We start from the raw sequence: 27,160 nt of genomic DNA, 5'->3' as shown, positions 1-27,160 counted from the left end.
CCTTTTCTTCTCCTTTTATCTGTTGCTGGCCTTGCTCAATTCAGCCTGCTCCTACCTGAAGCAGAGCTGTTACCTGGAGTAAGCAGCTAAAGGAAAGTTCAGAAAACCCCAAATTCTTAACAAGAGTCTAGAAAAGATGCTCAATGTCAGATGCTCAATGTCACCCATATTAGAGAAACACAACATCAATCCACAGTGACATAATATTTCACAGCTATGAATCTGGTTAGCAGAGTGCTTAACTCCAATGGCATTAACTTGACTAGCTTTATATCCATGTGTGAAAAGAGAAAAATAAAACCCATTACAATTGTAACACTAAAATGGTACTGGTGGCTCATGCCCATAATCCTAGCTACTCAAGAGGCTGAGGCCTGAGGATCACAGTTTGAAGCCAAAGGGGACAGGAAAATCTGAAAGGCTTACCTCTGAATAACCACCAAAAAGCTAGAAGTAGAAATGTGGCTCAACAATGTAGCGCCAACATTGGTATAAAAGCTAAAGAACAGTGCCCAGGTCTTGAGTCCAAGACCCCCTGCCCCCCCCCACCGAAAAAAATTGTTAAAAACCAAAAGTAGGGGCTAGGGATGTGGCTTGGTGGTAGAGTGCTTGCCTAGCATGCATGAAGCCCTGGGTTCTATTCCTCAGTACCACATAAACAAAAAAGGCCAGAAAGTGGTGCTATGGCTCAAGTGGTAGAGTATTAGCCTTAAGCAAAAGAAGCTTAGGGACAGTGCCCAGGCCCTGAGTTCATGCCCTAGGACTGGCAATAAAATAAATAAATATAAAAAGTCAAATGTTAGAGATACAAGGGCTCTCGAGGAGAGAATACAAAAGCAAAGCTGTGAGAAGTTGGAAGTATGGGTGCTGCTGGTAAGAATGGAAAAGTTGGACAGTGTGGAAAACCCAAACACTGTGACCCAGCCAGTCCCTTTCTGTGGCTGTCTCCAAAAGAACACCACACAGGCAGATTCTCCCACGCCGCATGCACACCAGGCTCCACAGATGTTGGAAGCAACATCCCTCCCGGAGGGAACAGACAAATAAAACAGTGGTGTTGTGAGGGCAGGGAAGACACTGTACAAAAGGAGATGTACTCATTACCTGACTCATACAATTGCAATCCCACTCTAAATCACCTTTATGGTAGCAATAAAATAAATAACAAAGTACGAAGGCTTTTAATCCAACAAATACACAATAGCTATTACAGTGTAGCACATATACAGGAATAGTGTTCTGCTCTAAAAGGGAAGGCAGATTTAATCCATGCTAGGATGAAGAAGAGCCTGTAGGCCAAGGTTAACAGGCCTGTTCCAGAGGCTCAGGGGAAGGGAGGGGAGAGGTACAGAAGTCAGGAGAAGGCCCTGGGGCCGGGCCAGGCTGTGTGGGGAGTGGGAGCGAATCCTCCCATTCTGGGGGGTGAGGATAAGAGGGTGCGGGGCTCATGGAGTGCCGGTGTGGCCTCATCCAGAGAGAAACTGAAGGACCCAGAAGTACCTCTCTGATTCTTAGGAGATGAAAACGGTTTTACTTTTCTTAACTTACAAGGAAAACAAAACCAGAACGTGCTCATTCAAATGGGCATTCATTGCTCTGCAGAGGGAAAGTTTGGGGAGGAGGAGGCAGCAGCAACGGAGCCCTTGTGGGGCCTACACGGATCCCCTCCATCCGTTACCGCGGCTGGGAGCGGGGCCGCTCAGAGGCTGTCCCGCACGCAGCCACCGCGCAGAGTCCCGCCCGTCCTCACGCTCGCAGTGTGGCTGCCGCTGCGCCACGGGGCGCGCTTTGTCCCGGGGAGACGCGCTCCGCCCACCGGCCCGCCCGCGGCTCCACCCCTTCCCCCTTCCCCCTCCCCCGTCCCTGGAGACCGATTCCGATTCCGCAGCCTCCGCGCAGTGCCTCCGCCCCCGCCCGCCCCGCCCAGGGTGGCGAAAGACGCCACCGCCGCTGTGGAAATGTGTACAGCGCGCACCGCGATCTGGGCAGCTGGGTCTCTGTGGCGCAATCGGTTAGCGCGTTCGGCTGTTAACCGAAAGGTTGGTGGTTCGAGCCCACCCAGGGACGGCAGCCGTTCTTTTCTGCTCCGTCCAGGTTCATTTTAAACCGCAATCCCGAGATTTTTAACTGGATACGATGCTCGTAGCGCCCTTCTGGCGCCAAGGACAGTAGCTTCCATCTGGTGTCCAGGGCGGGCCCTAGTGGGCTGGGGTCCTGTCCATGATTCAAGGGCAATTGCACAGGTGCTCTGCAGACCCTGCAGGGTGCTTGCAGGGCAGACGCAGCAGCCTGGCCTGCTGGGGCTGGAAGTCAACGAGCACCAGTAATTTCTCAGCCACGCTGCACAGCACCAAACTGCAAAGGTAGCCTTTAGTATTGCTGTGTGGAAACGGAAGAGCCTTCTAGAAGTGTGCGAAAGCAGACTGCCTTAAGAAAGTTCAGTTCAGCTGCTCAATGTGGGAACAATGGACTTGAACCCAGAGAAAGATCTCTCTCAGATTTCACACCGAATCTCCCTTGAACTTAAGATCAAACAGAAACCCCGGGGATTGCTGTTGGAAAGTATCTCTAAAGAATCAATATTGGCTCGGGAGGTGATGGCTCACGCCTGTAATCTCAGATACTCTAAAGGTTGAGATCTGAAGATGGTGGTTTGAAGCCAGCCGAGAGACTCTTATCTCCAATAAAACTACTCAGTAAAAGCTGAAACTGGTGCTGTGGCTCAAGTGGTAGAGCACTAGCCTTGAACAAAAGAAGCTCAGGGATAGCACACAGGCCCCAAGTTCAAGCCTCAGGACCAGCATTTAAAAAGTTTCAGAAGACATATTTTCACCTCCAGTCTCACAGAAGACACTAATATTTTTCTTTCTTTTCTTTTTTTTTTTTTTGTGGGGGGGTCCAGTCGTGGGGCCTGAGCTCTGGGCCTGGGCACTGTCCCTCAGCTCTTCAGCTCAAGGCTAGCATTCTACCACTTGAGCCACAGCACCACTTCCGGCTTTTTTCTTTTTGCTTTTGTGGTGCTGAGGAATCGAACCCAGGGCCTCAGGCATGCAAGGCAAGCGCTCTACCACTGAGCCACCTTCCCAGCCCGACACTAATATTTTTCAAGTAGTTGATTCACTTAAGACTCTAATAAAGACAATCACATATTGTCATTTTTCTGCCAATACGGAGGTGGTAGGGGTAGGTGCTTTGTCTCTGGAATCAACTTCATTGGCAACTTGAGAACTTTAAGAGCCCCAAAAGAAGGGACAGTTAACTGAGCCAGTAAGGCGGTTTCTTAGATGAGACTGGGAAAAGCCAATTTGTTATAAATAACTGCTGACAATAATATATCCTCTATTGTACAAGTAGAAGTCCTAAATATGGAGACCCTATTGAGGACAATGGAATTTCAGACAGAATAACCGCCCCTGAAGAGTGAACCCCTGCTCAGATGGTCAGATTATTTACATATGCATACACCATTCAAAACATTCAGTATCCCTGCATGCCTGAAGATTCAGAAAGCCCTTGGTCAGCCAGTGTTGGTGGCTCACACCTGTAATCTTAGCTACTCAGGAGGTTAAGGTTGAGGATCCAGATTCAAAGTCAGCCCAGGCAGAAAAACTATGAAACTTTTCTCTCCAACCAGCACAACAACAACAACAACAAAAACCACCCAAAAACTAGAAGTGGAGGTGTGACTTCTCTTTTACTTAACAAAAAAGTTGGGAGAGACCCTGAGTTCAAGCCCTGGTGCCAGTATGCGGTGGAGTGTGTGCACATGTGCATGCTCGCGTGCACACACACACACATGCATCCTTGTTTGTGGAGATTCTCGTGGATGTGTCCACTGAGTGCAGGTCTCTGGCATGGCTCTGCTGTCCTAGTCCCCAAGTGCCTTTCGCTGAGTGCCCTCCACCTGGACCCACTTAGTCAGGTGACACCATCTAAAGATGCAATATCACATCACCCTGAAAACAGTGAGGTTCTTGTTACTGTATTAGAATCAAAACCCACAGGAAGACATAGCCGGGTTCCCATCACCTTGCTTATTCTTCTAGCACAGGCCTATCTCATGGTTTGTGCTGAGTACAGAAGCAGTCTCTGCCTTCATAAAAATATATGGCTCACAGAGATGCACAGCCAAACTGCACAGGATGAGGCATTCATGTGAGGCCCACACATTGTTCCCTGATGATTAATGAGATCAACGCTGTCTGGAGGTGGGTCTTCTGGAGGGTTTGAAACAACCCTTAAAGAATGGGACAGCTAGCTGGGCGCCAGTAATCCTAGCTACTCAGGAGGCTGAGATCTAAGGATAACAGTTCGAAGCCAGCCTGGGCAGGAAAATCCGTTAGACTCATTTCCAATAAACAACCAGAAAATTGGAAGTGGTGCTGTGGCTCAAGTGGTAGAGCGCTAGCCTTGAGCTGAAGAGCTCAGGGACAGTGCCCAGAAGTCCAAGCTCCACAACCGACAGAAAAAAAAAAATGATTGCAACAGTTTAGAAGAGAGAGGCATTTATGGCTGGGGAAAACTCAAGACAAGATGGTGGGTAGAAGGCGAATGAGTGTAACTGGTGTGCAGAGGACATGTCCTTAGCTTATGAAGGATGCTTGGAACTGGGGGATGTGGCAAGACTCCACTGTAAGGGAGGGAGGAAAATAGAATGGAATCCTTAAATGGATGATATGACACAGCAAAATAAAAGATCAATGAACAGTTAGGAGGCAACTATATTCCAAGAGAGGTTCAGGGATAAGGCGAGTAGCAAGAAAAAGAGGTGGTTACAATTCAAGGGAGACAGGAATATATCAGAGAATTCAAACATGGGTGAGGCACGTCCAGGGCAGCACCTGCATTAGAGCCTGGTGGCTTTCTTAAAAGGGATTTGGGTTGTTGTTTTTTTTTTTTTTCTGCCTACATTAGGATCAGTGCTGCCTAGGCTATGGGCTCAATCTTTCCACCTCAGCTTCCCAAATGGCTAGGTGGAAGAGATCTTAACCGAAAAAACTAAAACTAAATTATGAGTCAGTACCAATGGCTCATGCCTATAACTCTAACTACTCAGGAGGCTGACAAGGAGGGATCATGGTTCATAGTAAGCCCTGACAGTCTGTGAGACTCCACCTACAGTTAACCAGTCAACAGCCTGGCTGGAAGCATGCTCAAGTGGTACAGCACCAGCCAGAAAAGCCAAAGGAAAACATGAAATACTGGGTTCAAGCCTTAGAATAAGAAATGCCAAATTGCCCACATTCACTGTAGCTTATTGCATTAGACTCCCCAGCATATTTCTGTTAGAGTCAACCCTAGAACAAGAAATAGCTTTTTGCTATTTTCTTAAATTTTATTTGTTGAAGTCAAACTTCCCACAGTCTACTATAGGGATTCATATGGGATTTTCATGTATTCACAGGCACACTTTTGCCTCTGACACTCAGGGGAAGACACTGTGAAGCAGAGTTCTTGGCTCCCAAGTTTGGAAATCCTATATTTGTTTTGTTTTGTTTTGTTTGCTGAAGTTATATTCTAATTACTGATAAACGCCACAAAGCATGTCAAATCTAAAATGTTTAAATATGGCAAAAACCACTCATCTGAGGACTTGAAGGTAACACAATGAATATGAAGAGTCCAGTACAAAAAGAAATCACTTTGCTTTGTTTTGTCTAAGTAGATCTGTAAAACTAACAATAAAGGACTTGAAACAAAAGCAGCTGCCTTGAGGTTTACACACAAAGCTTTATTGTTGCAATCAGCAATGTCTAGATGAGAAGGGCTTTAATACAGTGACCTACACAGTAACTTCTGTGGAGAGCTATGCCATTAGCAAATAGCAATTTGCATTTCTTTCCTGTGAATCTCTTTAATGACACCAGCAAATTGCCCATTTTAGTTAGCTCTCATAGGAATTGGGCCATTTTTCACTGTTTTTCTTTTGGGAAAAACAGTAAAATGTATGGAAATATCACCATGCAACACCTTTGTACAATTAGTATCTGCTAATAAAAACAACAAATTATTGTCTGTTGAAGATGAGGTTATTACCTCACAAGTCAAACCCACACTTCAAAATATGCCTTTGTGCCAGGCACTGGTAGCTCATGCCAGTAATTCTAGCTACTCAGGAGGCTGAGATCTGAGGATTAAGGTTCAAAGCCAGCCTGGACAGGAAAATTCATGAGATTCTTATCTCCAAATGGGCAAAAAAAAAAAAAAAAGAGCAAAGAACCAGGCACGAGTGGCTCATGTCTGTAATCCTAGCTACAAAGGAGGCTGAGATCAGAGGATAGTTAGTGGCTTGAAGCCAGATCAGGCAAGAAAGTCCATGAGACTCTTAAGCTCCAATTAACCACCAGAAAGCCGGAAGTGGCAAAGTGGTAGAGTGCTAGCCTTGAGCAAAAGAGCTAGGGACAGCACACAGGCCCGGAGTTCAAGCCCCATGACCAATTTTTTAAAAAGAAAGAAAAGAAACAATAACTGAAAGTGGAGCCGTGGCTCAAGTGGTAGAGCACTAGCTTTGAGCAAAAAAGCTAAAGGACAGCACCCAGGCCCTGAGTTCAAGCCCCAGTACACACACACACACACACACACACACACTCTCTCTCTCTCACACACACACATGTTCACAAGCAAAAACACATATGCCTTTGTAAATGCTTAGATAATTATGTGTGTGAGCATAATGATGGCTTGTCTTTAGCTGATTTGATATATTTACTTGCACTTGAGTATAGGTTTGATGGCTGGAATTTACCATGATAAATAGTGTAGGTAAAAATATGCATAGGTTAAGACTCAGGTAGAAGTGTAAGTTTATAGAAGTTCTCAATTCAATAAAAGCATAGGGATTCTCTATGCTAGTGGGACATCAATTTACAACAGCAAACTTGTTGCCATCCTGCCAAACAGGCCTGATTCCCATTGCCCTGGGGGAAGAGGAACATTGTCAGGTGAGCTGCGGAGACACTGGAGCTCCAGCAGCATCTTTAGATAATCTCAGCCCAATAGGAAACACATAATGGGGGACATCTATACCTAATCTCCATCAACAGAGGAAAGGGAAGCTGGCATGAAGGACACCTTACCAGGGTATTAAGAGCCTGATAAAACAGAAAATGCATTTTTATTTCCAAATTGCAACAATTTCCTTAGGCCCTCTTGCTTTTGTAGTTCAATTTAAGTTACTGTTTAAACATCTTCTTAAGCTGGGCACTGTTAGCTCATACCTGTAATCCTAGCTACTCCAGAGACTGAGATCTGAACGATCATCTCTGATTAATCAGCAAAATTTCAGGCTGGGTATGTGGCTCAAATGGTAGAGGGATAGCCAATCAAGTACAAGACCCTGAGCTGCTTTTGCTCAAGGCGAGCACTCTACCACTTGAACCACAGTGCCACTTCCAGGTTTTTTGAGTAGTTTATGAAGAAAAGTCTCACAGTTTCCTGCCCAGGCTGGCTTCAAACTACGACCCTCAGATCTCAGCCTCCTGAGGAGTCAAGGGTGCCCAGGTTCTCAGCATCCTACCTGTGCTGAGGGGTAGGAGCAGGGGAGGAGGGAGCTGAGCAGAAAAGGTAAGATTTACAGGGAGAAAACAGACCAAGAAAGCAGAAACCAGGAAGGGAAGGAGACTGGTTTTAGTTCCTTTTCTTTTTTTGGGGGGTTATGGGGCCTGAACTCAGGGCCTGGGCGCTGTCCCTCAGCTCTTCAGCTCAAGGCTAGCGCTCTACCACTTGAGCCACAGCGCCACTTCTGGCTTTTTCTGCTTATTGAGGTATTGAACCCAGGGCCTCATGCATGCAAGGCAAGCGCTCTACCACTGAGCCACCTTCCCAGCCCCTTAGTTCCTTACAGGGCTCTTACCATGGATGACAGTATCTCTTCTAATTGGTTGCTAGGAAGCTCCTGGGCTCTTTCTGAATACTAGCCAGTTTTAAAGTTGTTTGATTACAAGGTTTGCTCCGCTTTTTGGGCTATGCAAGAGCCCAGTCCAAAACAATGACCTCCCATAAGTTAACAAGGCTCAGAGGGACAAAATGGAGAATTTCACTGAGGCCCTTTTGGAACTTGTTGACAGTGGTTCTTTACCTGCAGCCAGAATGATGCTGTGAAGGGTTACCACTGAAATATACAGAATGAAGTCCATTCCAGAGTTAACTTCTGCAGGGGCTTTCTCTAACACACATTAGCCATGAACCCTTCCTCCCCTCCCAGGGCATACATCTCAAAATGACCTATCTCTTTTGCTTGTTTCTGTAATGCCCAGCAAAGTTAATACTTATTTTTTTCATTCTTCATACTCCTTTTGAAGATTCAATGTGCATTACTGTGACATGAGGACAAAAGAAAGCCTGATTAAATCCTGTTACTAATGACTTTCTTCCTTGTCTTTTTTCTTCTGGAAACTGGTATTGTATCAATCATCTTAGCTCTCAACTGGCATGTGGTAATAGATCACTAAAAAATATTTCCCAGTAACCTCAATAATCTATGCAAATTTAAAATATGTTAATAAACTGCTTGAGGATCTGGCTGTAGCTAGTTGTAGAGTGCTTGCCTACCAAGTGCAAGGCCATGGATTCAAATCTAGCAAACATATACAAATTCTAGCAGTACAACCAGACAGTAATGTTAGGTGTAAGTAGCCCATATTAGTAATCCCAGCACTCAGGAGGTAGAAGTGGGAGGAGCATACGTTCAAGAATAGCCTTGCTACTTAGTGAGACCCTACCCCAAAATCCAAGGTTTGGTGATACAGTTCAGTGATAGAGAGCTTGTGGAGTTGAATGTACAGGCCCCTGGGTTTCATTCCCAGTACTGAAAAAAGAAAGATAGGTGAATGATGTTTTTTGCATGGCTGATGAGTTGTTCAGGTTACTGGACAGAATTCAAATAACTTTACTGTGGGAGGGATAGAAAATAGAGAAATGTAAATGTTCCATATCAAAACACACCCGAATACATCACACACACACAAACACACACACACACTTTTTTTTTTTGGGGGGGGGTCTGGTCGTGGGGCCTGAACTCTGGGCCTGGGCACTGTCCCTCAGCTCTTCAGCTCAAGGCTAGTGCTCTACCACCTGAGCCACAGCCCCAATTCCGGCTTTTTTCTTTCTGCTTATGTGGTGCTGAGGAATCGAACCCAGGGCCTCATGCATGCAAGGCAAGCGCTCTATCACTGGGCCACCTTCCCAGCCCCCCTAGTTTCATTTTAAAATGAGGAAATATTTATATTTTAGGGGATTGAAATCTTGTTAATAATGCATTACACTAAAAGAGGAAATTATGTGAAACTTCCACACATTCAAACATTAAAAATAGCAGTCTGAGCTGGGCTACCAATGACTCATGCTTGTAATCCTTGCTACTCAGGAGGCTGAAATCTGATTATCACAGTTCCGAGAAGCCCAGAAACAATGTGACTCTTATCTCCAATAAACCACTTAAAAGCTGAAAATAGAGCTGTGGCTCAAGTGGTAGAGTGCTAGCCTTAAGCAAAAAAGCTCAGAGACAGTGCTCCCAAGTTCGAATCCTAGTACTGGTACAAAAACAAATAAAGGCCTGAGCCAGGAGTGTTGGTGCACACCTGTAATCCCAGCACTCCAGAAGCTATGGAAGGATTGTGGATTATGGTTTTTTTTTTTTTTTTTTTGGGTCCGGTCGTGGGGCCTGAACTCTGGGCCTGGGCGCTGTCCCTCAGCTCTTCAGCTCAAGGCTAGTGCTCTACCACTTGAACCACAGCGCCACTTCTGGCTTTTTTCTTTTGCTTATGTGGTGCTGAGGAATCGAACCAAGGGCCTCAGGCATGCAAGGCAAGCGCTCTACCACTGAGCCACCTTCCCAGCCCAGGATTGTGGATTATGAATTAAAGGCTAGCCCAGGCTAATGAAACCTGTTTTAAAAAAAGTATCCTAGAAAACAAATTGCCAAATGACAAAGTTTACTATTTTATATGCAGAGGTAGCACAAATGAATGTTGAAGAGGTTTTTCAACATTCCAGCACCTCCTAATAGGGCAAAGCAGAACAAGTCTGAAGCACAAGTGTATTTGGGTGCCATTCCAGATCTAACATTACTCACATATAAAACCTTTTAAGTCCTTGTCTCTTTCCTCCATTTGCCTGATCAATCATTCCTCTTCTCTCACTACATCTAACTCTGGCAGGTTTTTTGACTTACACTAGAGCAGATAAAAATGATGGGTGGAGTGGAGGGCATTAGGGGCATTAACAACAACAAAAAATGAACCCCCCCCCAAAAAAAACTGCCACCATTATCTGCAGTCTCAGTTAAGTTTAAGACCATGGTACCCTGGGGGGTGGAGGGGAAGTGGGGCGGGGGGTCTTGACACAGCCTAGGCAAGTTCATCCTATTGGATTAGTTCCCCTCTCTTCCAAACCTCACTTCAATCTCCAATTCCTCTTCCCTCCACATCCTCAACAGCTGGTCATATTAGTTCCCTGAGAAAATACTAGAAGCTGGGTGCCCATAGCTCACGCTTGTAATTCTAGCTACTTATCTGGGGATCATGGCTTGAAGCCAGCCTGGGCATGGGAAGTCTGTGAGACTATCTCTAATTAACTACCAAAAAGCCAGAAGTAGAGCTGTGGCTCAAGTAGTAGAGTTAACAAGTGTAACTTAAAACACTCAGACAGCATCCAGACCCTGAGTTCATGCCCCTGAACTGGCACAAAAACTGAGCAACCCCCAGGAGAGATCTTTTTCCTCTGGCATTAGAAATAAACTCTTCCTCTTTTAAGGTCACATCCTCCTCTTCTATACTGGATCCTATCCCTGGAGAAACCTCTTACAGTTTCTCACCAGGTAACAGACTGGCCACACAGAATCTATTATATCATCTTGCACAGAAATCCAGGCACCAGAAACTGCTTCAAAAAGTGGGTGTAGGACTGGGGCTGGTTCAGTGGTGGAGCACATGCTTGGCATGCATGGGTTCCATCTAGCACCTTCTCCTAAAAAGCGAATCTCCATCATACAGCACCACTTTCTCACCACACCTGCTCAGGAGCCCAGCTGGGAGTCCTTTTAGGGCCCATTCAACTGTCCTTGCTGTTGCTATGGCCTTCCTTACTGCCCAAACCTCATGTTGCTTATTGTCCAGCATCTGATAATCACCCCCCTCCTTCCAAAAAGTGTTCTTGCTTTGACTTTGGGGTACCACATGTTCACCTACTGTTTCAGCTCCTTTGATAGTGGCGTTAAATATATACAATCAAGCACACATGATCCCTAAACAAGCATCTCCAGCATCTCCTCTCCTGAGCTCCAACACTAGATTCACCAATGTGAACAAATATAATGTATACCTTTTTTCAGGTGCTGAGGATCCCAAGGCTTCACAATGCTGGTCAAAAAGGCTCTACCACTGGGTTAGTCCTCAGACTAACAAGAATACATTTTTTTTTTTTTTGGGTCCGTCATGGGCCTGAACTCTGGGCCTGGGCGCTGTCCCTCACCTCTTCAGCTCAAGGCTAGTGCTCTGCCACTTCTGCCACTTGAGCCACAGCACCACTTCCAGCTCTTTTCTTTTTGCTTATGTGGTTTTGAGGAATCGAACCCAGGGCCTCAAGCATGCAAGGCAAGCGCTCTACCACTGAGCCACCTTCCCAGCCCCAAGAATACATTCTTAACTGATTTTGGTGCTGGTTCTGGGACTTAAACTCAGGGCCTGGGCTCTATCTCTGAGCTTCCTTTGCTCAAATCTGGCACTCTTCCACTTGACCACATATTCACTTCTAGCTTTTTTTCCTCCCTAGTGGTTAACTGGAGACAAGAGGCCCAGATTCCTGTTCAGGCTGGCTTTGAACTGAGATCTCAGATCTCAGCTTCCTAAGTAGCTAGGATTATAGGTGTGAGCCACCAATGCCCAGTGATAATTTTAATTTAAAACAGACCTCATGCTTCTTGGAAAGAATCAAAAGCAAATTCTTCAGCAGCTTATATTTTATTCACCATTATTACACAAGACCAGTGTGCAAATACTACCTGAAAACAGAATATTTTCTATAAACAATAATAAATATTAAACTAGAGTTAATAAGAATTCAGCAATTCTCAAACAGATATTCATCAAAGTGAGGTATGTCTAATGTGTCATTTGCTAAAGAAGTTAGTGAAGTAGAAAAAAACTCATCAAAAATATCAGTCTTCATGGGACTCTCCAAATTTAATGTTCTCATACAGGTGTTATTTGTGAGTGAGTCAGGCTGAGCTTCACACTGATTTCTCTTGGTAGGACTGCAATAGTTGTGGTCCTGTTTGAGATGTGTCTGGGGCACACTGGTTAATTCACTAGGTACTGATGCTGGAGTGTGGTCATCTCCCATCTCCAGATACCGCAAGTCTGTTTCTGCATCTTCTGGCAGCTCTGTTGATATAGGCGTAGGAGACAGTAATTCTGCTAAAATTTCTTCATGAGTTTGACCATTGTATGAGACACTAGGCACAGGAGTACATGCAGTCTTTTTATCAGCAGCATCAATTTGATATTGTAGTTCTTTTAACAAGTCTTCTATTGATTCACAGTCATTTGGAGACCCATAATGGGACCCATGTTCTACATTTTCATTTGGAAGTGTCCTATCTGGGGAAGAAGCTGTAAGAGCAGCTAATTTCTTCTTCTTTGCCCTTAATTTCTTAAGAAGTTTCAGTCGAAGTTTATGAATCTCACTTTGCACGGAGTCTCCATGGTTGGCTGGAGAGCTGCTACTTTCATTTCCATGTGAATGGCCATTGAGGTGCATTCCCTGTACAGTGCTTCCCTGGACCTTCCAAAGTCCTGCAGCAGCATCCCCACCTGTGTGTGGATGAGCCATGGTGCTGCCTGCTGGGGGAGGGGCTTGGGAAGAGACTGGGGGAGGGCTGCTATTCACAGCAGGTGGCTTACCTGCGTTTCTGCCAGCTCTTCTGGATGCCCGGCTGGCCTTTTGGTTTACACCTTTTGTCTTAAAGCCACCAAAGCTGCGCGCTCCTTTAACTGAAGGCTGCAAATCAGTTAAAGAGTTTCTATTCTGGGCAGAAACACAGGGAGGCATAAATGAAGCACCCCTGCTTAACAACCCTTTAACCCAACTTCCCACAAATGGCTTCTTCTGAGTCTCTTTTGGAGGTGGATTCTCTGATAACTTTGCTGTTAGGATTTGAGGATTTACTGTGATTTCTTTTTTCTTCAAATTAGAAGCCTGAGATGTAGTGTGCTGCTTATTTTCATTGTCTGGTTTTAATTTCTCAATTTTTAATGGGGACAATTGTTTAAATGGAGTGTCCTGAATTCCCACTGACTTGTCTTCCTGTACAAAACCAGCAGCAGGAGCAGTATTCACAGATTTAATAGCTGTACCATCTTCTGTGCTCTGCTGTTCTGACTGTGCATCTGTACTTGCAAGCTGAAGTGGAAAGCTTAAATCCACCAACTGCATTTGGATAAACTTTTCTTTACATGGAGACAGGGAAGAGACCATCGGTGACTCTAGTGATTGTGGAGTATTTGCCATGACAGGTCCTGCAACTTCTGCCACAGGTTTGTTTTGAACTAGCAAAGCTTTAGAGTTCATTTGGAAAACAGAGGTGGCTTCCTGGATAGTTCCTTCAAGCATCAAGCATACATTATTATGGTCAACCACATCATTTGGACTTGAAAATATAGAATGTCCATGCATTTCAGCTCTCTCCAGTGCAAGAGCATGAGGAGCATCTGATGCAGGTGGGGGGTGAGCGGCTGAGGCGGCCTCCACTGCAGCAGCAGCAGCTTCGTGCCCTGAGCACAGCGCTGGAGATGCTGGTCTCCCCTCACCTGGAGCAGGCTCACCGCTGGACTTCTTGAGTGGAAGGCAGGCAGCTTCTTTAGCTGTCATCTGGGATGTTTTTCTTTCCCAAATAACAATATGTATCTCTGAGGCAGGAATGTCAAATTTCTCGTGCCTTTCAACACACAGGCCTTTTAAATCATCACATTCCAGCCAACTACCTGGGGGATGAGAAAGAAAGCCAAAGAGGTCAGACACTCCTGGACTACCAACCCACTGCACTTCCTTCTACTCTTCTGAACTGTAATAACACTGAATATGCACCAAAAGAGAACACTTAAAAACATGGCTCTACCCTTGTTCTCCATTCTCTGCTGGATATTAAAGTGCTTATTAGGATTGTATGCACAGCCTAGAAATCTGGGATAATTTTGTGGAGTTTATACTGGTTCCTAAAATACCCACACACACACAAAAATCAAGATAAAATAACTTTAACTTTTGGATGGTAAAATAAATACCTATCAGCACTGAAAAATAGAAAATGTAGTTCTATGAATTAAGTTACCCCAAACAATTGTTCCATTTCTTGTTTGTAATCTGACAGGATCTTGCTATGCCTAGGTAGCACAGCCCAGGATGGATGGGGTGCCCAGATCTTCAGCCTTCTGTGTACACAATAGCAGCTATTCTGTCTTCTCATCTCTCAAGGGAGAACAAGGAGAATAAGATGCTGGATGGCAGGACAAGTCTAAGGACTAGCAGCAGTGTGCAGTGTAAGTACTGCAGAACTGATATCAGATCTGTGGAGAGTCCATTATTCATAGCAGTTTGGTAACTGGCAATTATTTTTCTTGGCATAGCAGGCAGAGGAGTCATTCTGAAGTAGACTGAGGCATGAATGAGTAAGACTGTAACTCATTCATAAATTGCTCCTCAAAGAAGGACAGTAATCCACTGGGTTAGCTGTTATAAACAAAGAAACTAACAAATGTTAACAGGGAGTTGGTAAAACTGGAACCCTTGGGCATTGCTAGTGAGAATGTAAAATGGGGAAGTTGCTGTGGAAACAGTTAAGCCATTCCTGAAAGGTTTCACAGAATTCCAATAAGACATGGCAATTCCACTTGTAGGTATACACCCAAAGAACTGAGAACAGGATTGAGATAGCTACTAAGGTTCATAGCAGCACTAGGCACTATAGCTAAAAGGTAACAGATAATACAATGTAGTATTAGTCCTGAAGAAAGGAAATTTAACATAGTAACATGGTTGAACCTTGAAAATATACACTAAATGAAATGGGCCAGATGCAAGAGATAAATACAGTATGGTTGTATTTGGATGGTACCTAGAACTATGAAATTAAGACGCAGCAGAACAATTGCTACTATTGGCTGTGGAAAGGGCAACAGGGAATTATTGTGTAATGAGTAATTTTATCCACTGGTAATTCATGGCAGTAGTTATTATACAAACTAAGAATGTCATGAATAACAATATATCATTAATTTATAAATGAAAAATGGTAAACTTAAATTCTGTATCTTGCTTTTTTGTTTTGTGCTAGTCCTGCAACTTGAACTCAGGGCCTGGGCACGATCCCTGAGCTTCTTTGGCGCAAGGTTAGCACTCTACCATTTGAGTAGCACCGCCAGCTTTTTTTTTTGGGTGGTTAATTAGAGATAAGAATGTCACAGGCTTTTCTGCCTGAGTTGGCTTCAAACTGTGCTCCTCAGCTCAGCCTTCTGAGTAGCTAGGATTAAAAACGTGAGCCACTAGCACCCAACAATAACTTTTTTAAAATATAAAAACAAAAAAAAATAAAAACAATAGATCCTTGGGCCTGATCCCTAAGATTGATTTGCTGAGCTAGAGGTAGCAGACCTTGTAGATTCTAGAAATTTTTATAAGCTAGCCATGTGATTCTCACATTCTATTAAGATTAGAAAACTTGGGGGTGGGAAGGTGGCTCAGTGGTAGAGCGCTTGCCTTGCATGCCTGAGGCCCTGGGTTCAATTCCTCAGCACCACATAAGCAAAAAGAATAAAAGCTGGAAATGGCGCTGTGGCTCAAGTGGTAGAGCGCTAGCCTTGAGCTGAAGAGCTGAGGGACAGTGCCAAGGCCCAGAGTTCAGGCCCCATGACCGGACCCCCCCCAAAAAAAGAAAGAAAAGATTAGAAACTTATACTTGAAGTAGATTTTTCATTCCACAGAATTTGATCAAAGTTAAAATATAAGCTTATTTTCTTTCATTGTTGTTGTTTCTGTTAAAAACTACTTCCAACCAAATCCTGGTGACAGATAAAAACCTCTTCAAGGTAGTAATTACATTTCCAGAGCAAACTGCAGATACTCACTAATATCAATCCAAACTACTTCCTAGAAGAAAATGTCAAATATAAAAAGTAAGCCAGGAGTGATAGCTCAAGCCTATAACCCTACCTACTTTGAGAGGCAGAAATTGGGGGGATTGAGGTTTAAGGTCAGTCAGGCATAAAAATTCACAAGATTCTATCTCAACCAATGGCTGCTTGGAAGCACAATGCCTGGGCATAGAAGTATTCACCTGTCATTTCCACATGTCTTTTCCACTGAGAATCACAAGTAGGATCATAGCCTGGGCTGGCCTGGGCACCTAGTGAAATCCTAACTAAAAAATAAACAATGTAAAAGGGGCTACAGGTGTGACTCATATGGTGGAGTTCCTACCTAGCAAGTACAATGAATGCCCTGAGTTCAATACCCAGGACAGCTCCTTCCTCAAGAAAAGTACAGACAAAAGAATCGAAAATAGTCATTATCAAAGTAACCTCTTACCTAGGGCCTGATATAGCTCTGTAAGGGATCTAACTTTCTTGTTGAAGATAAATGCACAATGTGAAAAAAACAACTAATCTAAACTGGACTGTATTTATTCAGCTTTCCTCTGGGCAGTTTAAATACTTAAAAGTAAATAAAGGTTTTATTTTGACTGAGACTGTTAGTAAACTATTTCAGTAACAGAGGGCTATACAGTCCTTTGGTTCATAGTTTAAAAAAATTTTTACTTTATTTTTACTTTTTAGTTCATTTGTGTTACTGGTTATAATTATGCTAAAAATTTATTTTTGTATTTCCCAAAACCTTTCTTTTAAAAAGTATAAGGTATCTGAAAAACATAGATATTGAGTGGAAAAAAGCAAATTGTAAACCAACAATGGTATACAAGCTCATCATTCCAATGCTTGAGTATCAGAGTTCTTGAGTTCAAGGCAGGCTGGAGTGAGACCCTGTACCAAAAAGCCCAAATAAATAAGATAGAAATATGCATATGTATACACCTACAGATATGTGATAGAAGAGTTAGGAAGGATACTGAAACCACAAACATTAGCAGAAGGAGGAATAAGAGTTAAGGTACAGTGTCTTTAAAAAGAAAAATACAATAGTAATTTAGTATAGTTAGACAAGAATGATGATGAAATAGTAGTTCCCATGACTATGACCCTAAAAGGCAATATTTAACACTTACCACCAGGCTCTAAAGTCCAGGCTATGAAGTGGTTACTTGCTCGGTACTGAATTATGGCCGTTATGTGATAAAGGCTGCCTTCAAAGTGGAAGGTGTAGTGCTGTAGGTCACTCCGTGGCAAGCCTTCTACAAAGTGCAGCATGAATATAGGAGACACTCTGTGGAGAGAAGGCAAGAGAGGCCAACAGATGTGATTCTGCTCACATACAACATGTCATGACATGAACCAGTCACACACACTTTAAAGACTAACTGCACTAATTTTCTTGAGCACCTCCAGATGTGAGCCTTAATTAGAAATAGAGGACTCACTGTAAGAAGTACAGAACAGTAAACCCTTTTAGGAATGGCATTATTGACAGACATTGTGAAGACTAACAAAGCCCATTAAACAGAATTTGCTCTGTGAGCAGCAATGTTGCTTTGATTTAAAGATCCAAGGCAGCTACTTTGTAGAACTCAAATGAAAGTCCAGACCTTTTAGAATTTCCTCTGGCATCTAATGTCCAAATTACCTCTATTTGGTGTAGAAAGTAAACCTTAAGCCTAAGACATTCAAATAAATATTAATTTCACCCATGTTTCTGGTATCTCAGGAAGTTAACTAAATAAAGAAAGCAAAATGGTTGTTTTACTACAAACTTCAAGATGTGAATATAATTCCCATAATACGTTGTACTATTGTAGTAATGTCAAACTAAAAAGCAAAACCTATATGGGCCTAAAATAAAATTAACAGTGCTCTCAGGATTTAAGAAAAATGTTGAATATCTCTTTTCCTAACATTTAAACAGCTGTCAAAACTTTGTTAGCTTATCAAAATTTATTCAACTGAAGTGAACTGGAATCAATGTCCAAAATGCAGAATTATTTAGAACGACAGGGATAATTTGTAAATTACTCCTTGTCAGTCATTTTGCTAAAGAAGAATCAGCCCTTAAAATCTGAGACATGTCTGGCATCGGTGGCCCACTCCTCTAATCCTAGCTACTCAGGAGGCTGAGATCTGAGGACAAGGGTTTAAAGCCAGCCTAGGCAGGAAAGTCCAATTATATCCAATTAACCACCAGAAAACTGGAAGTGGAACTGTGGCTCAAGTGTTAGAGCACTCGCCTTGGCTGGAGAGCTCAGGCACAGCACCCAGGCCTAAAGTTCAAGCCCCACGACCAAAAAAAAAAAAGAAAAAGAAAAAAAAGTCTGAGATGTTAAAGTCCTACAAACTGTCTGCAACACTACCTCTGTGCCACTCTTAAATCATACTGACTTCACAGAATCCAAGATGTCACTGGTGATAGAAATGTGCTATATACCACACCATTGATCTTTAAATACATTTTCATCTCAAGTATGTTAAAATGTTAAGTATGAGTCTTTGAATCAATAATCCATGGTAAAACTAGAGATGTAATCTCACAGCCATATATATAGGCTTTAGGCATTTGTCTGTTTTATTTACTATTAAACTATTTTAAAGTAAACAAATTAAAAACGAATAAAGTTATTAGGAACCTCCAGGTATCAGGAAACTCATACCTGTAAATCCTAGATACTTTGGAGACTGAGGTAGGGAGGATCAAGGTTCAAAAATAGCCCAGCCTCCCCTCCTAAGAAGAAAGCTAGCAAGACCCTTCCTCCAGCAAGAGCTGAACATGGTGGTACACCCAACCTCCTTAAGAAATGTAAACAAACATGTTCTAGGCTAGAATGTAGTGAGACCCTATCTCAAAAAAATCATCGAGGATCAAAGACCTCGGAGTCAAAGCAGACACTCTGAAAACATTACAGGATGGAATAGGAGAAACCCTAGGTCTTGTTGGCACAGGCTGAAATTTTCTCAATAGAGACCCAGAAACACAACAAATCAAAGAAAGGTTGGACAAATAGAATTGCATGAAATTGCAGAGCTTCTGCATGGCAAAGGACATAGCTAGCAAGATCAATAGAAAGCCCACGGATTGGGAGAAGATTTTCACTAGCCATACATCGGACAAGGGTCTCATATCTAAAATATACCTGGAACTCAAAAAATTAAATCCCCCAACAACAAATCCTCAAAGAAACAACTGCCCAATAAATAAGTGGGCTAAAGACTTAAAGAGACACATGAAGAAATGCTCAACCTCCCTAGTCATAAAAGAAATGCAAATCAAAACAACATTGAGATACCACCTCACCCCAGTTAGAATGGCTAAAATCAAGAACTTTAATAACAACAGATGCTGGAGGGGATGTGGGCAGAAGAGAACCTTACTGCATTGTTGGTGGGAGTGTAAACTTGTTCAACCACTTTGGAAAGCAGTATGGAGGTTCCTCAAAAGACTCCACATAGAGCTCCCCTATGACCCAGCAATCCCACTTTTGGGCATTTACCCAAATGCTTACAAACAAGACCACACTAAAGCTACCACCACACTATGTTTATTGCAGCATTATTTACTATAGCTAAGATATGGAACCAACCCAGATGCCCCTCAGTAGATGAATGGATCAAGAAAATGTGGTATATATACACAATGGAATTCTATGCCTCCATCAGAAAGAATGACATTGCCCCATTTGTTAGGAAATGGAAAGACTTGGAAAAAATTATATTAAGTGAAGTAAGCCAGGCCCAAAGAAACACAGGTCCCATGGTTTCCCTTATTTGCAATATCTAGTATATGTCTGAGTCAAGCAGAAAAGGTCAGATAAGTTGATGTTAGGGAAATGAACCATAAGATATGTATTCAAATGGGTTTTTTTTCTTCCATGCGATTGTTTCTAACACATTTATGAGATTATTTCTTTGTTGCTTTGTATGTCCCTCCCCCATGGTATAACCCCTGCTTTCACTGTATTTGATGTCGGTATAATTTGTGGAGGGGAAGGAGAAAAACAAATTGTTTAAATAGGGTTACAGGTGGACCCATTGCACCAATGAGATGTACAAGTGGTTATGTTGAAAACGAACTTTACAACTTTGGTGTGTGTGTGGAGGGTTGGGGGGGAGGATGGGAAGGGGGAACAAAGAAGGAGGCTACAATGCTTGATAAGAAATATACTCATCTTGCCCATGTAATTGTAACCCCTCTGTACAGTATTTTCACACACACACAAAAAATCATTGAAAAAGAAGGCTGGAAATATGACTCAGCTGTAGTGCACATAGCAAGATGGAGGCCTTGAGTTCAAACCCAAGGTTACCACTAAAAAGAAAAAAAAATTAAAGTATTAATAGTTACCTTAGGCTCATACATACCATAGCTTTCAAAATAATTTGAGGCTACTGAAACAATCCCTAGATCCTAGACTAGAAAACTAGTTTTTTGCCTTTATGTTAATGAAAATGTTTCAAAACATACATATATTAGAAATAAATTAAGGGCTATGAGGCCAAACCTGACAGATTTTTATTTTATTTTTTAAATATTCCAAACCTTCCAAACTATTCTTTCGCAAGTCATTCTATATTCAAGATTTCTTAGATGTAATAGATATTCAAAGTCTAACCCCAATAACTCCAATCCTGTTTTGAGAAAGCTACACAGGACAGAAATTAGGATAGAAATTTGATTTTATTATCCAACAAAGATAATTTTTTTAAAAAAATGGATGACAATAATGGAGAAACTATACAAATTTTTAAAACATCCTTTAGATACTTTTGTTCATTATTGATGTGAGACATCATGTGTCACTATGTACCAAGGATAGCCTCAAAACTCAAAATCCTCTGCCTCAGCTTCCTGTGTGCTAGAATTTCAGTCAGTTGGCTATCAGATCCTCTCAATTACACAAACCCTTCCTACCAAAAAATTATCTAATACAGCAGTCACCAAGGGCCTGGTGCTGAGCAGAATCATAATTTCATAATTCTTTTTTGGTTTGTTTTGGTTTGTTTTTGTCAGTAGTGGGGCTTGAACTCTGTGCCTGAGCACTGTCCCTGAGCTCTTCAGCTCAAGGCAAGCACTCTACCACTTGATCCACAGCACCATTTCTTTTCTGTTTTTGGTACTGGGATTTGAACTCACACAAGCCTCACACTTGCTAGGCAAATGCTCTACAGCTAAGCCTTACCTCTAGACCTTTACACTGGTTATTCTGAGATACTCTTTGCTTCTTCCTTTAGTCCACACTTGGACCAGAATTTACTTATTTTATGCTTGATGCTGTAGTTTGAGTGACAGGCACGTGCTACCAGTTCCAGCTCTTCAGTTGAGATAAGAGACTTGAGAACTGTTTTTTTTGGTAAAAGCTGGCCAAACCGATCCTCCCAGTGGATCCAAATTGATCCTCCCAAGTGCATCCAATTTGATCCTCCCAATCTTAGTCTCCCAAGCAGCTAGGATTACAGGTGTAAATCACTGTGGCACCTGGCTCAGAATTACTCTTTAGTTTTACTATAACCTTTCACCCAAAGGCAAATCTTTAAAATGTCCTTTATTTGTTTCCCTTCCTGCCTCACAGGCTACTATTCTTATTTTTTATATTTTATTTATTTATTAATGTCGGTCGTGGTGCTTGAACTCTGGGCCTGGGCGCTGTCCCTGCACTCTTCAGCTCAAGGCAGGCTCTCTACCACTTGAGCCACAGTGCCACTTCCCTCACAGGCTATTAACAATGAGCTAGACCCACAGTGTCTCTACTCTACATTCTACAAATGTAAAGCTTTTTAAGTTCTAAATTTCAAATAAAGTCCAAATGATTTTCCTTGTATTTTAACAAGTCTGAGGAACACAATTAGGCTGTCTCATTTCCAGCCTCTCAGGTGAAGGCTGAACTCTGCACATAGGTTTTATTCTCTGGCTTTTTCCTACCCTCAATGCTGGAGTATTCAAGATGATACCCAGGCCTAGGAGAGAGGAGAGGAAAATGGGACAGAATGAATAACAGAATGGGAACAAGCAATTTCAGGCCAAAGATATACGTGCCATCACCTAACATGGGTTGAACTTCTCTTACAAAAATCTACCCTCAGGAAAGGGAGAGCAAGCACAGGGGAACCAGGTGAAACGCTGGTTGCCCAAGGACAGCGAGGAAACTACAAGTCCCTACACCACACAGAGCAGCAACATCTTGGGCTAACAGCTAGCACACAACTTTTTATTTCAACTCAATTTATATAATAATTCATATCTAAGAAATGCAAGTTGAATAACATTCATATGTATATCCACACTGTAATAATGCCAGCTTTAAGCAGAAAAGTCTGTACATGTCATTGTTTACCACCATTACAGTTTAGATCTATTATATCTTTTGTAATTCTTTCAGACGCTATGACAAGAATGAAAAGTACGAATAATCAGCCATAATTCAAATAATTAGTATTATCCATACACATTAATATGTAAATATCTTTATGAAAATTCATATGTTCAAGAAGTTTTAAGCACTATTCTCTGAAGCTAAACAATATAGCACTTTCAGTCAATGAACATTTAAATTAAATTTACATTCAATTATGGATTAGTATTCTATCCAAAATTTGGTAGGGTCGTTATAATCTCGTTCCTTAAAAGAAGGCCTCCATAAGCACAGATGGAAATGTTTTCTTACCACTCCATTATTCTTTACAAAGAAATCATTGCCAAACAAAGGCACAATGCCTCAGTGCCTCTGATAACATAATATTTATTGAAATGAACCTCAAGAAATAGTAACAAGAGGGTTTTTTCCTTTTTTTTTTTTGTCTTGGGGAGAAGGGTAAAAGAAGCAAAGAAATAGAGGGACAAAGGGTGAACAAATGCACCAGCGGTACTCACTAGACACTTGTAGATGGGGATGGAAAGGGAAAACGGAGAGAGTGAAGGCAAAGGTGACACTGCCCAAAAGAAATGTACTCATTATCTGACTTATGGAATAGTAACCCATTTATAATAACGAAATATTTAATAAAGATAATAAAATGCAATTTAAAAAATATTGTTTATAATATTGTCAAAATAAGTAAGGTATCTAAGAATAAATCTAATTAGAATGCAAAAAAATCACTGCTAAATTAACTAAACTTCTTCAAATGTCCCCTTCAGAGGAGTACATGGCTCCTAAAGGAGACTGTGGCAGTAATGTGAGGTTCGTTGTAAGAGCTTGTGAAGTAAAATGAAATCTGATTCTAAGATGCTAGTTGCTCTACTTTACCATACTGACTGTAACTCCTAAATAACTTACTGAGAGAAAAGTAGCAGACTTCACCCACTAGGCATCATTCACCTGATTTATCCCAAGTTCTTGTTCTAATGGGGCCATATTCCAGATGTGAGTCATCTGAGGCAAGGTGATCAGGGAATTTACAACACTGTTCCTTTTTAGAATGTTGCATGATGGATGCAAGTTAAGTTGTCCCTAAAAGCTATATGAAATGTGATTCTAAATTCTATATGACACCAACAAATCAAGTTATCCTCATTATGAAAAAAAGAACTACATTAAGGCTTTTGTAAAGATCTTGCCATTTAAAATTTAAGTGAACTTTTACATAAGTTCAACTACTTTTAAAGAATAATGGAAATGTTCAAATTATAATTTTTACTTTTAAACTGGAAGTCAAAATACATTTTGGCCCACTGGAACTCAAAATACATTTTCATTAAGAAATGATTTTAGCTAATGGTTTCTGATCAGAGCATACATCTTTAAGTAATGCAACGTATTTATGTAATTAAAAAGTATTCATTGCAATGCAGCCAACTAACAGATCAAACAATAAAAGTGAATTTATCCTCAATCATAAGTCATGAGAAAAAAACAGATATAAACACCAGACAAAATTAACACACAACAATTAGCTTCAAGCAAATCAAGGGCTCAGAATAGGACCTCAGCAGACAGACCCTACTGTGCTACTACCTGTGTCACCATCAAGGAAAGCTTATACATGGGATTCTTCAACACTTAACTCACAAAACCTGGACACCAAATGGCCAAGCAAGGTGACAGACTTTTGGTTAAGATAGCTGCTCTTTTTCCCACTCAGATGCCTTCAAATGATAGTGAAGAACAAAAAGAGCTATGGCCCAAAAGCCTGGAAAAAGGGAACATGCAATAGGAAAGAAGTAGCCAATACAGAAGCGAACAAATGTGGAAGCGGGAGAGCAGAACAGATGCAGTGATGTCAGATGTCCTGAGGAGGGGAGCTCTCTGTCCTACAGACCCCCAAAGACTCAGCATCTAAATGAGGCAATTGTGAAGGATAGGCTTGCGCTAAATCGGATTTTAAAAGTAGAAAGAGTATCCGTAGGTGGCCAGTCCAGAGGGGAGTCAGTGCAGACTGGAAGACTGGAGTGACAGCACAGAAGTCAACAAAAGAGAAGCTTCCAGGAAAACAAAAGCCAGTTGGAAGAAGCTCAACATTTTGAAGCATTTGAGAGTTAGAAATAGACATAGAAATATATGTCAATTGGGAAAAAATCCAATGAATAAACAACAAAGCAAATGAAAACACAAGACAAGGATAAAGAATTGCTAGAGAAATAAATCAAAACCATGTACACTGCCTGGCCAGAGAAAGAAATAATATATAGACATTAAGAATAATTCAAACATTGAGCACTAGTTTAACCAAGTACTCATTCACACTGGAAGGGTAGAAAATGGCTCAACGAGATGGGGAACAGGAGCCCTAGTCCTCCCTCCACCACTGCACAGCACGTCATTTTGCGTTTTTGTTTTGGCTTAGAGTTAGGGCCTTGTGCTCCAGCTAGGCTTTCATACTAATAGGTGATACTTTACCACTTCAGCCACACCTCTAGTCTAGGCTTTTTGCTGGCTATTTTGGAGATGAATCTCATGGGATTTTTCTAGCCTTAGCTTCCTGAGTAGCTAGGATTACAAGCATGAGCCCCCAGCCCCCAACATACTTTGCTATGTCAAAGTAAACGCAACCTTAATTTGAAGATTTGATATAGAAGCCTGGAGAGGAAGTGAGGCAGAGTACAGTTGTACTTTTAAACCTTTTGGCACTATTAAAGGAAAACGTCTTATTTCAATGACAACATACTTTTAGGAATAATTCTGAGGTATTTCTGGAAGATTTAAGGGGGGAGTTAATGTCTCTGGCTCTTTATCTGGAGTCAGACTCACATGATGGCCAAAGAGGATGTGGACATGTATAAGCAGATCAACAAGACACAAACCGCTAACATAGAGCTGGAATTAAAGTCAGAATTACTCTAATGGTGACCAACTTTCCTGCTGAAAACAAGCCAAAAAGTTGGCAACATACAGTGAAAGCATATATGTTCAAAAGCTTACAACATGGAAGAATTGGTAGGCTGGTACCTATGAGAAGACAGACATTCAGACAGGTGAGGCACATGATCTTCTTTGAATCATCTTAGTTGTTGAAATTAAGGATGTTCTAGAATTCTAGTGACATGAGAACTTGACAGATGAGGAAACATTAGCAAAGAGGCAACAAGAGGGGAAGTAGTGAAGAGAGGAGCAGCTCAAGAACAGGACCCAGAAGGAACAAGGCCACTCAGCAGCACTAAGACATTGCCCTAACCCAGCCCTGCAGCACTGTTTTTCTTTAACAGCTTGCATATAGTCGTCTAAGGTCCTGATTCCCAAGTACATGCTAACTTGAATTTCTGAAAGGGAAGTTGCAGTCGCCACTTTCTGTTCAATGTAAATGTTATCTTCATTTCATTTCAAAAATTAAAATATGGTTTTAACTCACGTTTCCAATATCATTTTTCTTATTTGTGATTTACTGTTGCAATTGTTACACGGTCCGAAATGGGCGGCATTAAGTGGGTGCCAGTCAGGGATAACATTTGTGAAGGTGACCAGATTCTTTATACACCTGTGAAAAAAGAAGATATGTATTAAATTCTTTTATGCTAAGTTCCTTTGCATTAATTTAAACCAATGCCTAAAATAAGTCCTTTATGCTTATTCATACTTTTCTATCTCCTACTTTCCCAAGTCATGTATTTGTAGGATACTGGTCCCTCCCCTGGTCTTGGCAAAGAAGTTCTCTGTGAAGAATCCATATTAACATTCTAGTATTTTTTTCTTTTTCTTTCCTTTTTTTTGTTGTCTGTGAAGCTTGAACTCAGAGCCTGAGTGTCATGCCCAAGGCTGGCACTCTACCACTTGAGCCACAGTATCACTTCTGGGTTTTGAGTGGTTAACTGGAGATAAAAGTCTCACAGGAACTTTTCTACCACAGCTGGCTTTGAAATGCTATTCTCAGTAGCTAAAATTACAGGCATGAGCCACCAGCACCTGACAACAGTCTAATTTTTTTGGTCAGCTGTGGGGCTTGAACTCTGGGCCTGGGCGCTGTCCCTCAGCTCTTCAGCTCAAGGGTAGTGCTCTACTACTTGAGCCACAGTGCCACTTCTGGTTTTCTGGTGTTTATTGGAGGTGAGTCTCATAGTTTTTCCTGCCCAGGCTGGCTTTGAACTGGGATTCTCAGATCTCAGCCTTCTGAGTAGCTAGGATTATAGGCATTGAGCCACTGACACCCTGCTAACAGTCTAATTTTCAACTATGAGCGGAAACAAAGTATGAAAGGCAAGGTTTCTCAGCAGCAATACATGGACACTTTGTACCAGACAATCTCTTGTTGCCAGGCATCATTCTTATACTGGAAGATGTTTGTCAGTATCCCTGGCCTCTCACCAGAAGCCAGTTATCAGTGCTCAAATGCAGCAACTAATGCCTCTAGCCATTGCTAAATGCTCTCTTGGGAAACTATAGAGCTGCTGGTTGAGAATCTCTGCTCTAAGGTTAGTGAAATCAGAGCTCAATTCCTATTCAAAACAATCAGGGGTATTTTCTTTTCTTTTTTTTTTAATAAGTTTTTTTTTTTAATTGTGAAAATACCATACAGAGGGGTTCCAATTACATGAGCAAGGTAATGAGTACATTTCTTATCAAGCATTGTTGCCTCCTCCT

The 27,160-nt window shown here is 41.9% G+C and overlaps 1 protein-coding gene and 1 non-coding gene across 3 annotated transcripts in view; one reads left to right on the top strand and one right to left on the bottom strand.

The window, feature by feature from the left end:
* Positions 1 to 1,993: 1,993 nt before the first annotated feature.
* Trnan-guu lies at positions 1,994 to 2,067 on the top strand. The gene has a single exon. It is a non-coding gene; the product is annotated as a tRNA-Asn (tRNA).
* A 9,876-nt stretch (positions 2,068 to 11,943) lies between these two features.
* The window catches only part of Uspl1 (ubiquitin specific peptidase like 1), a 41,301-nt gene continuing 26,084 nt past the window's right edge, over positions 11,944 to 27,160 (bottom strand). For both annotated transcript variants that reach the window (XM_013027314.1, XM_013027315.1), the window contains 3 exons: positions 25,935 to 26,060; positions 17,276 to 17,433; positions 11,944 to 13,982 (listed from right to left, as the gene is read on the bottom strand). In XM_013027314.1, the coding sequence (XP_012882768.1) occupies positions 12,061 to 13,982; positions 17,276 to 17,433; positions 25,935 to 26,060 (2,206 nt within the window). In that variant the 3' untranslated portion in view covers positions 11,944 to 12,060. The remainder of the gene's footprint in view (positions 13,983 to 17,275; positions 17,434 to 25,934; positions 26,061 to 27,160) is intronic.

The sequence above is a fragment of the Dipodomys ordii genome, unplaced genomic scaffold, assembly GCF_000151885.1.
Source record: "Dipodomys ordii isolate 6190 unplaced genomic scaffold, Dord_2.0 Scaffold102, whole genome shotgun sequence".
Lineage (NCBI taxonomy): Eukaryota > Metazoa > Chordata > Mammalia > Rodentia > Heteromyidae > Dipodomys > Dipodomys ordii.
The sequence above is the reverse complement of the archived record's forward strand: the minus strand, read 5'-3'. Positions and strand labels throughout refer to the sequence as shown.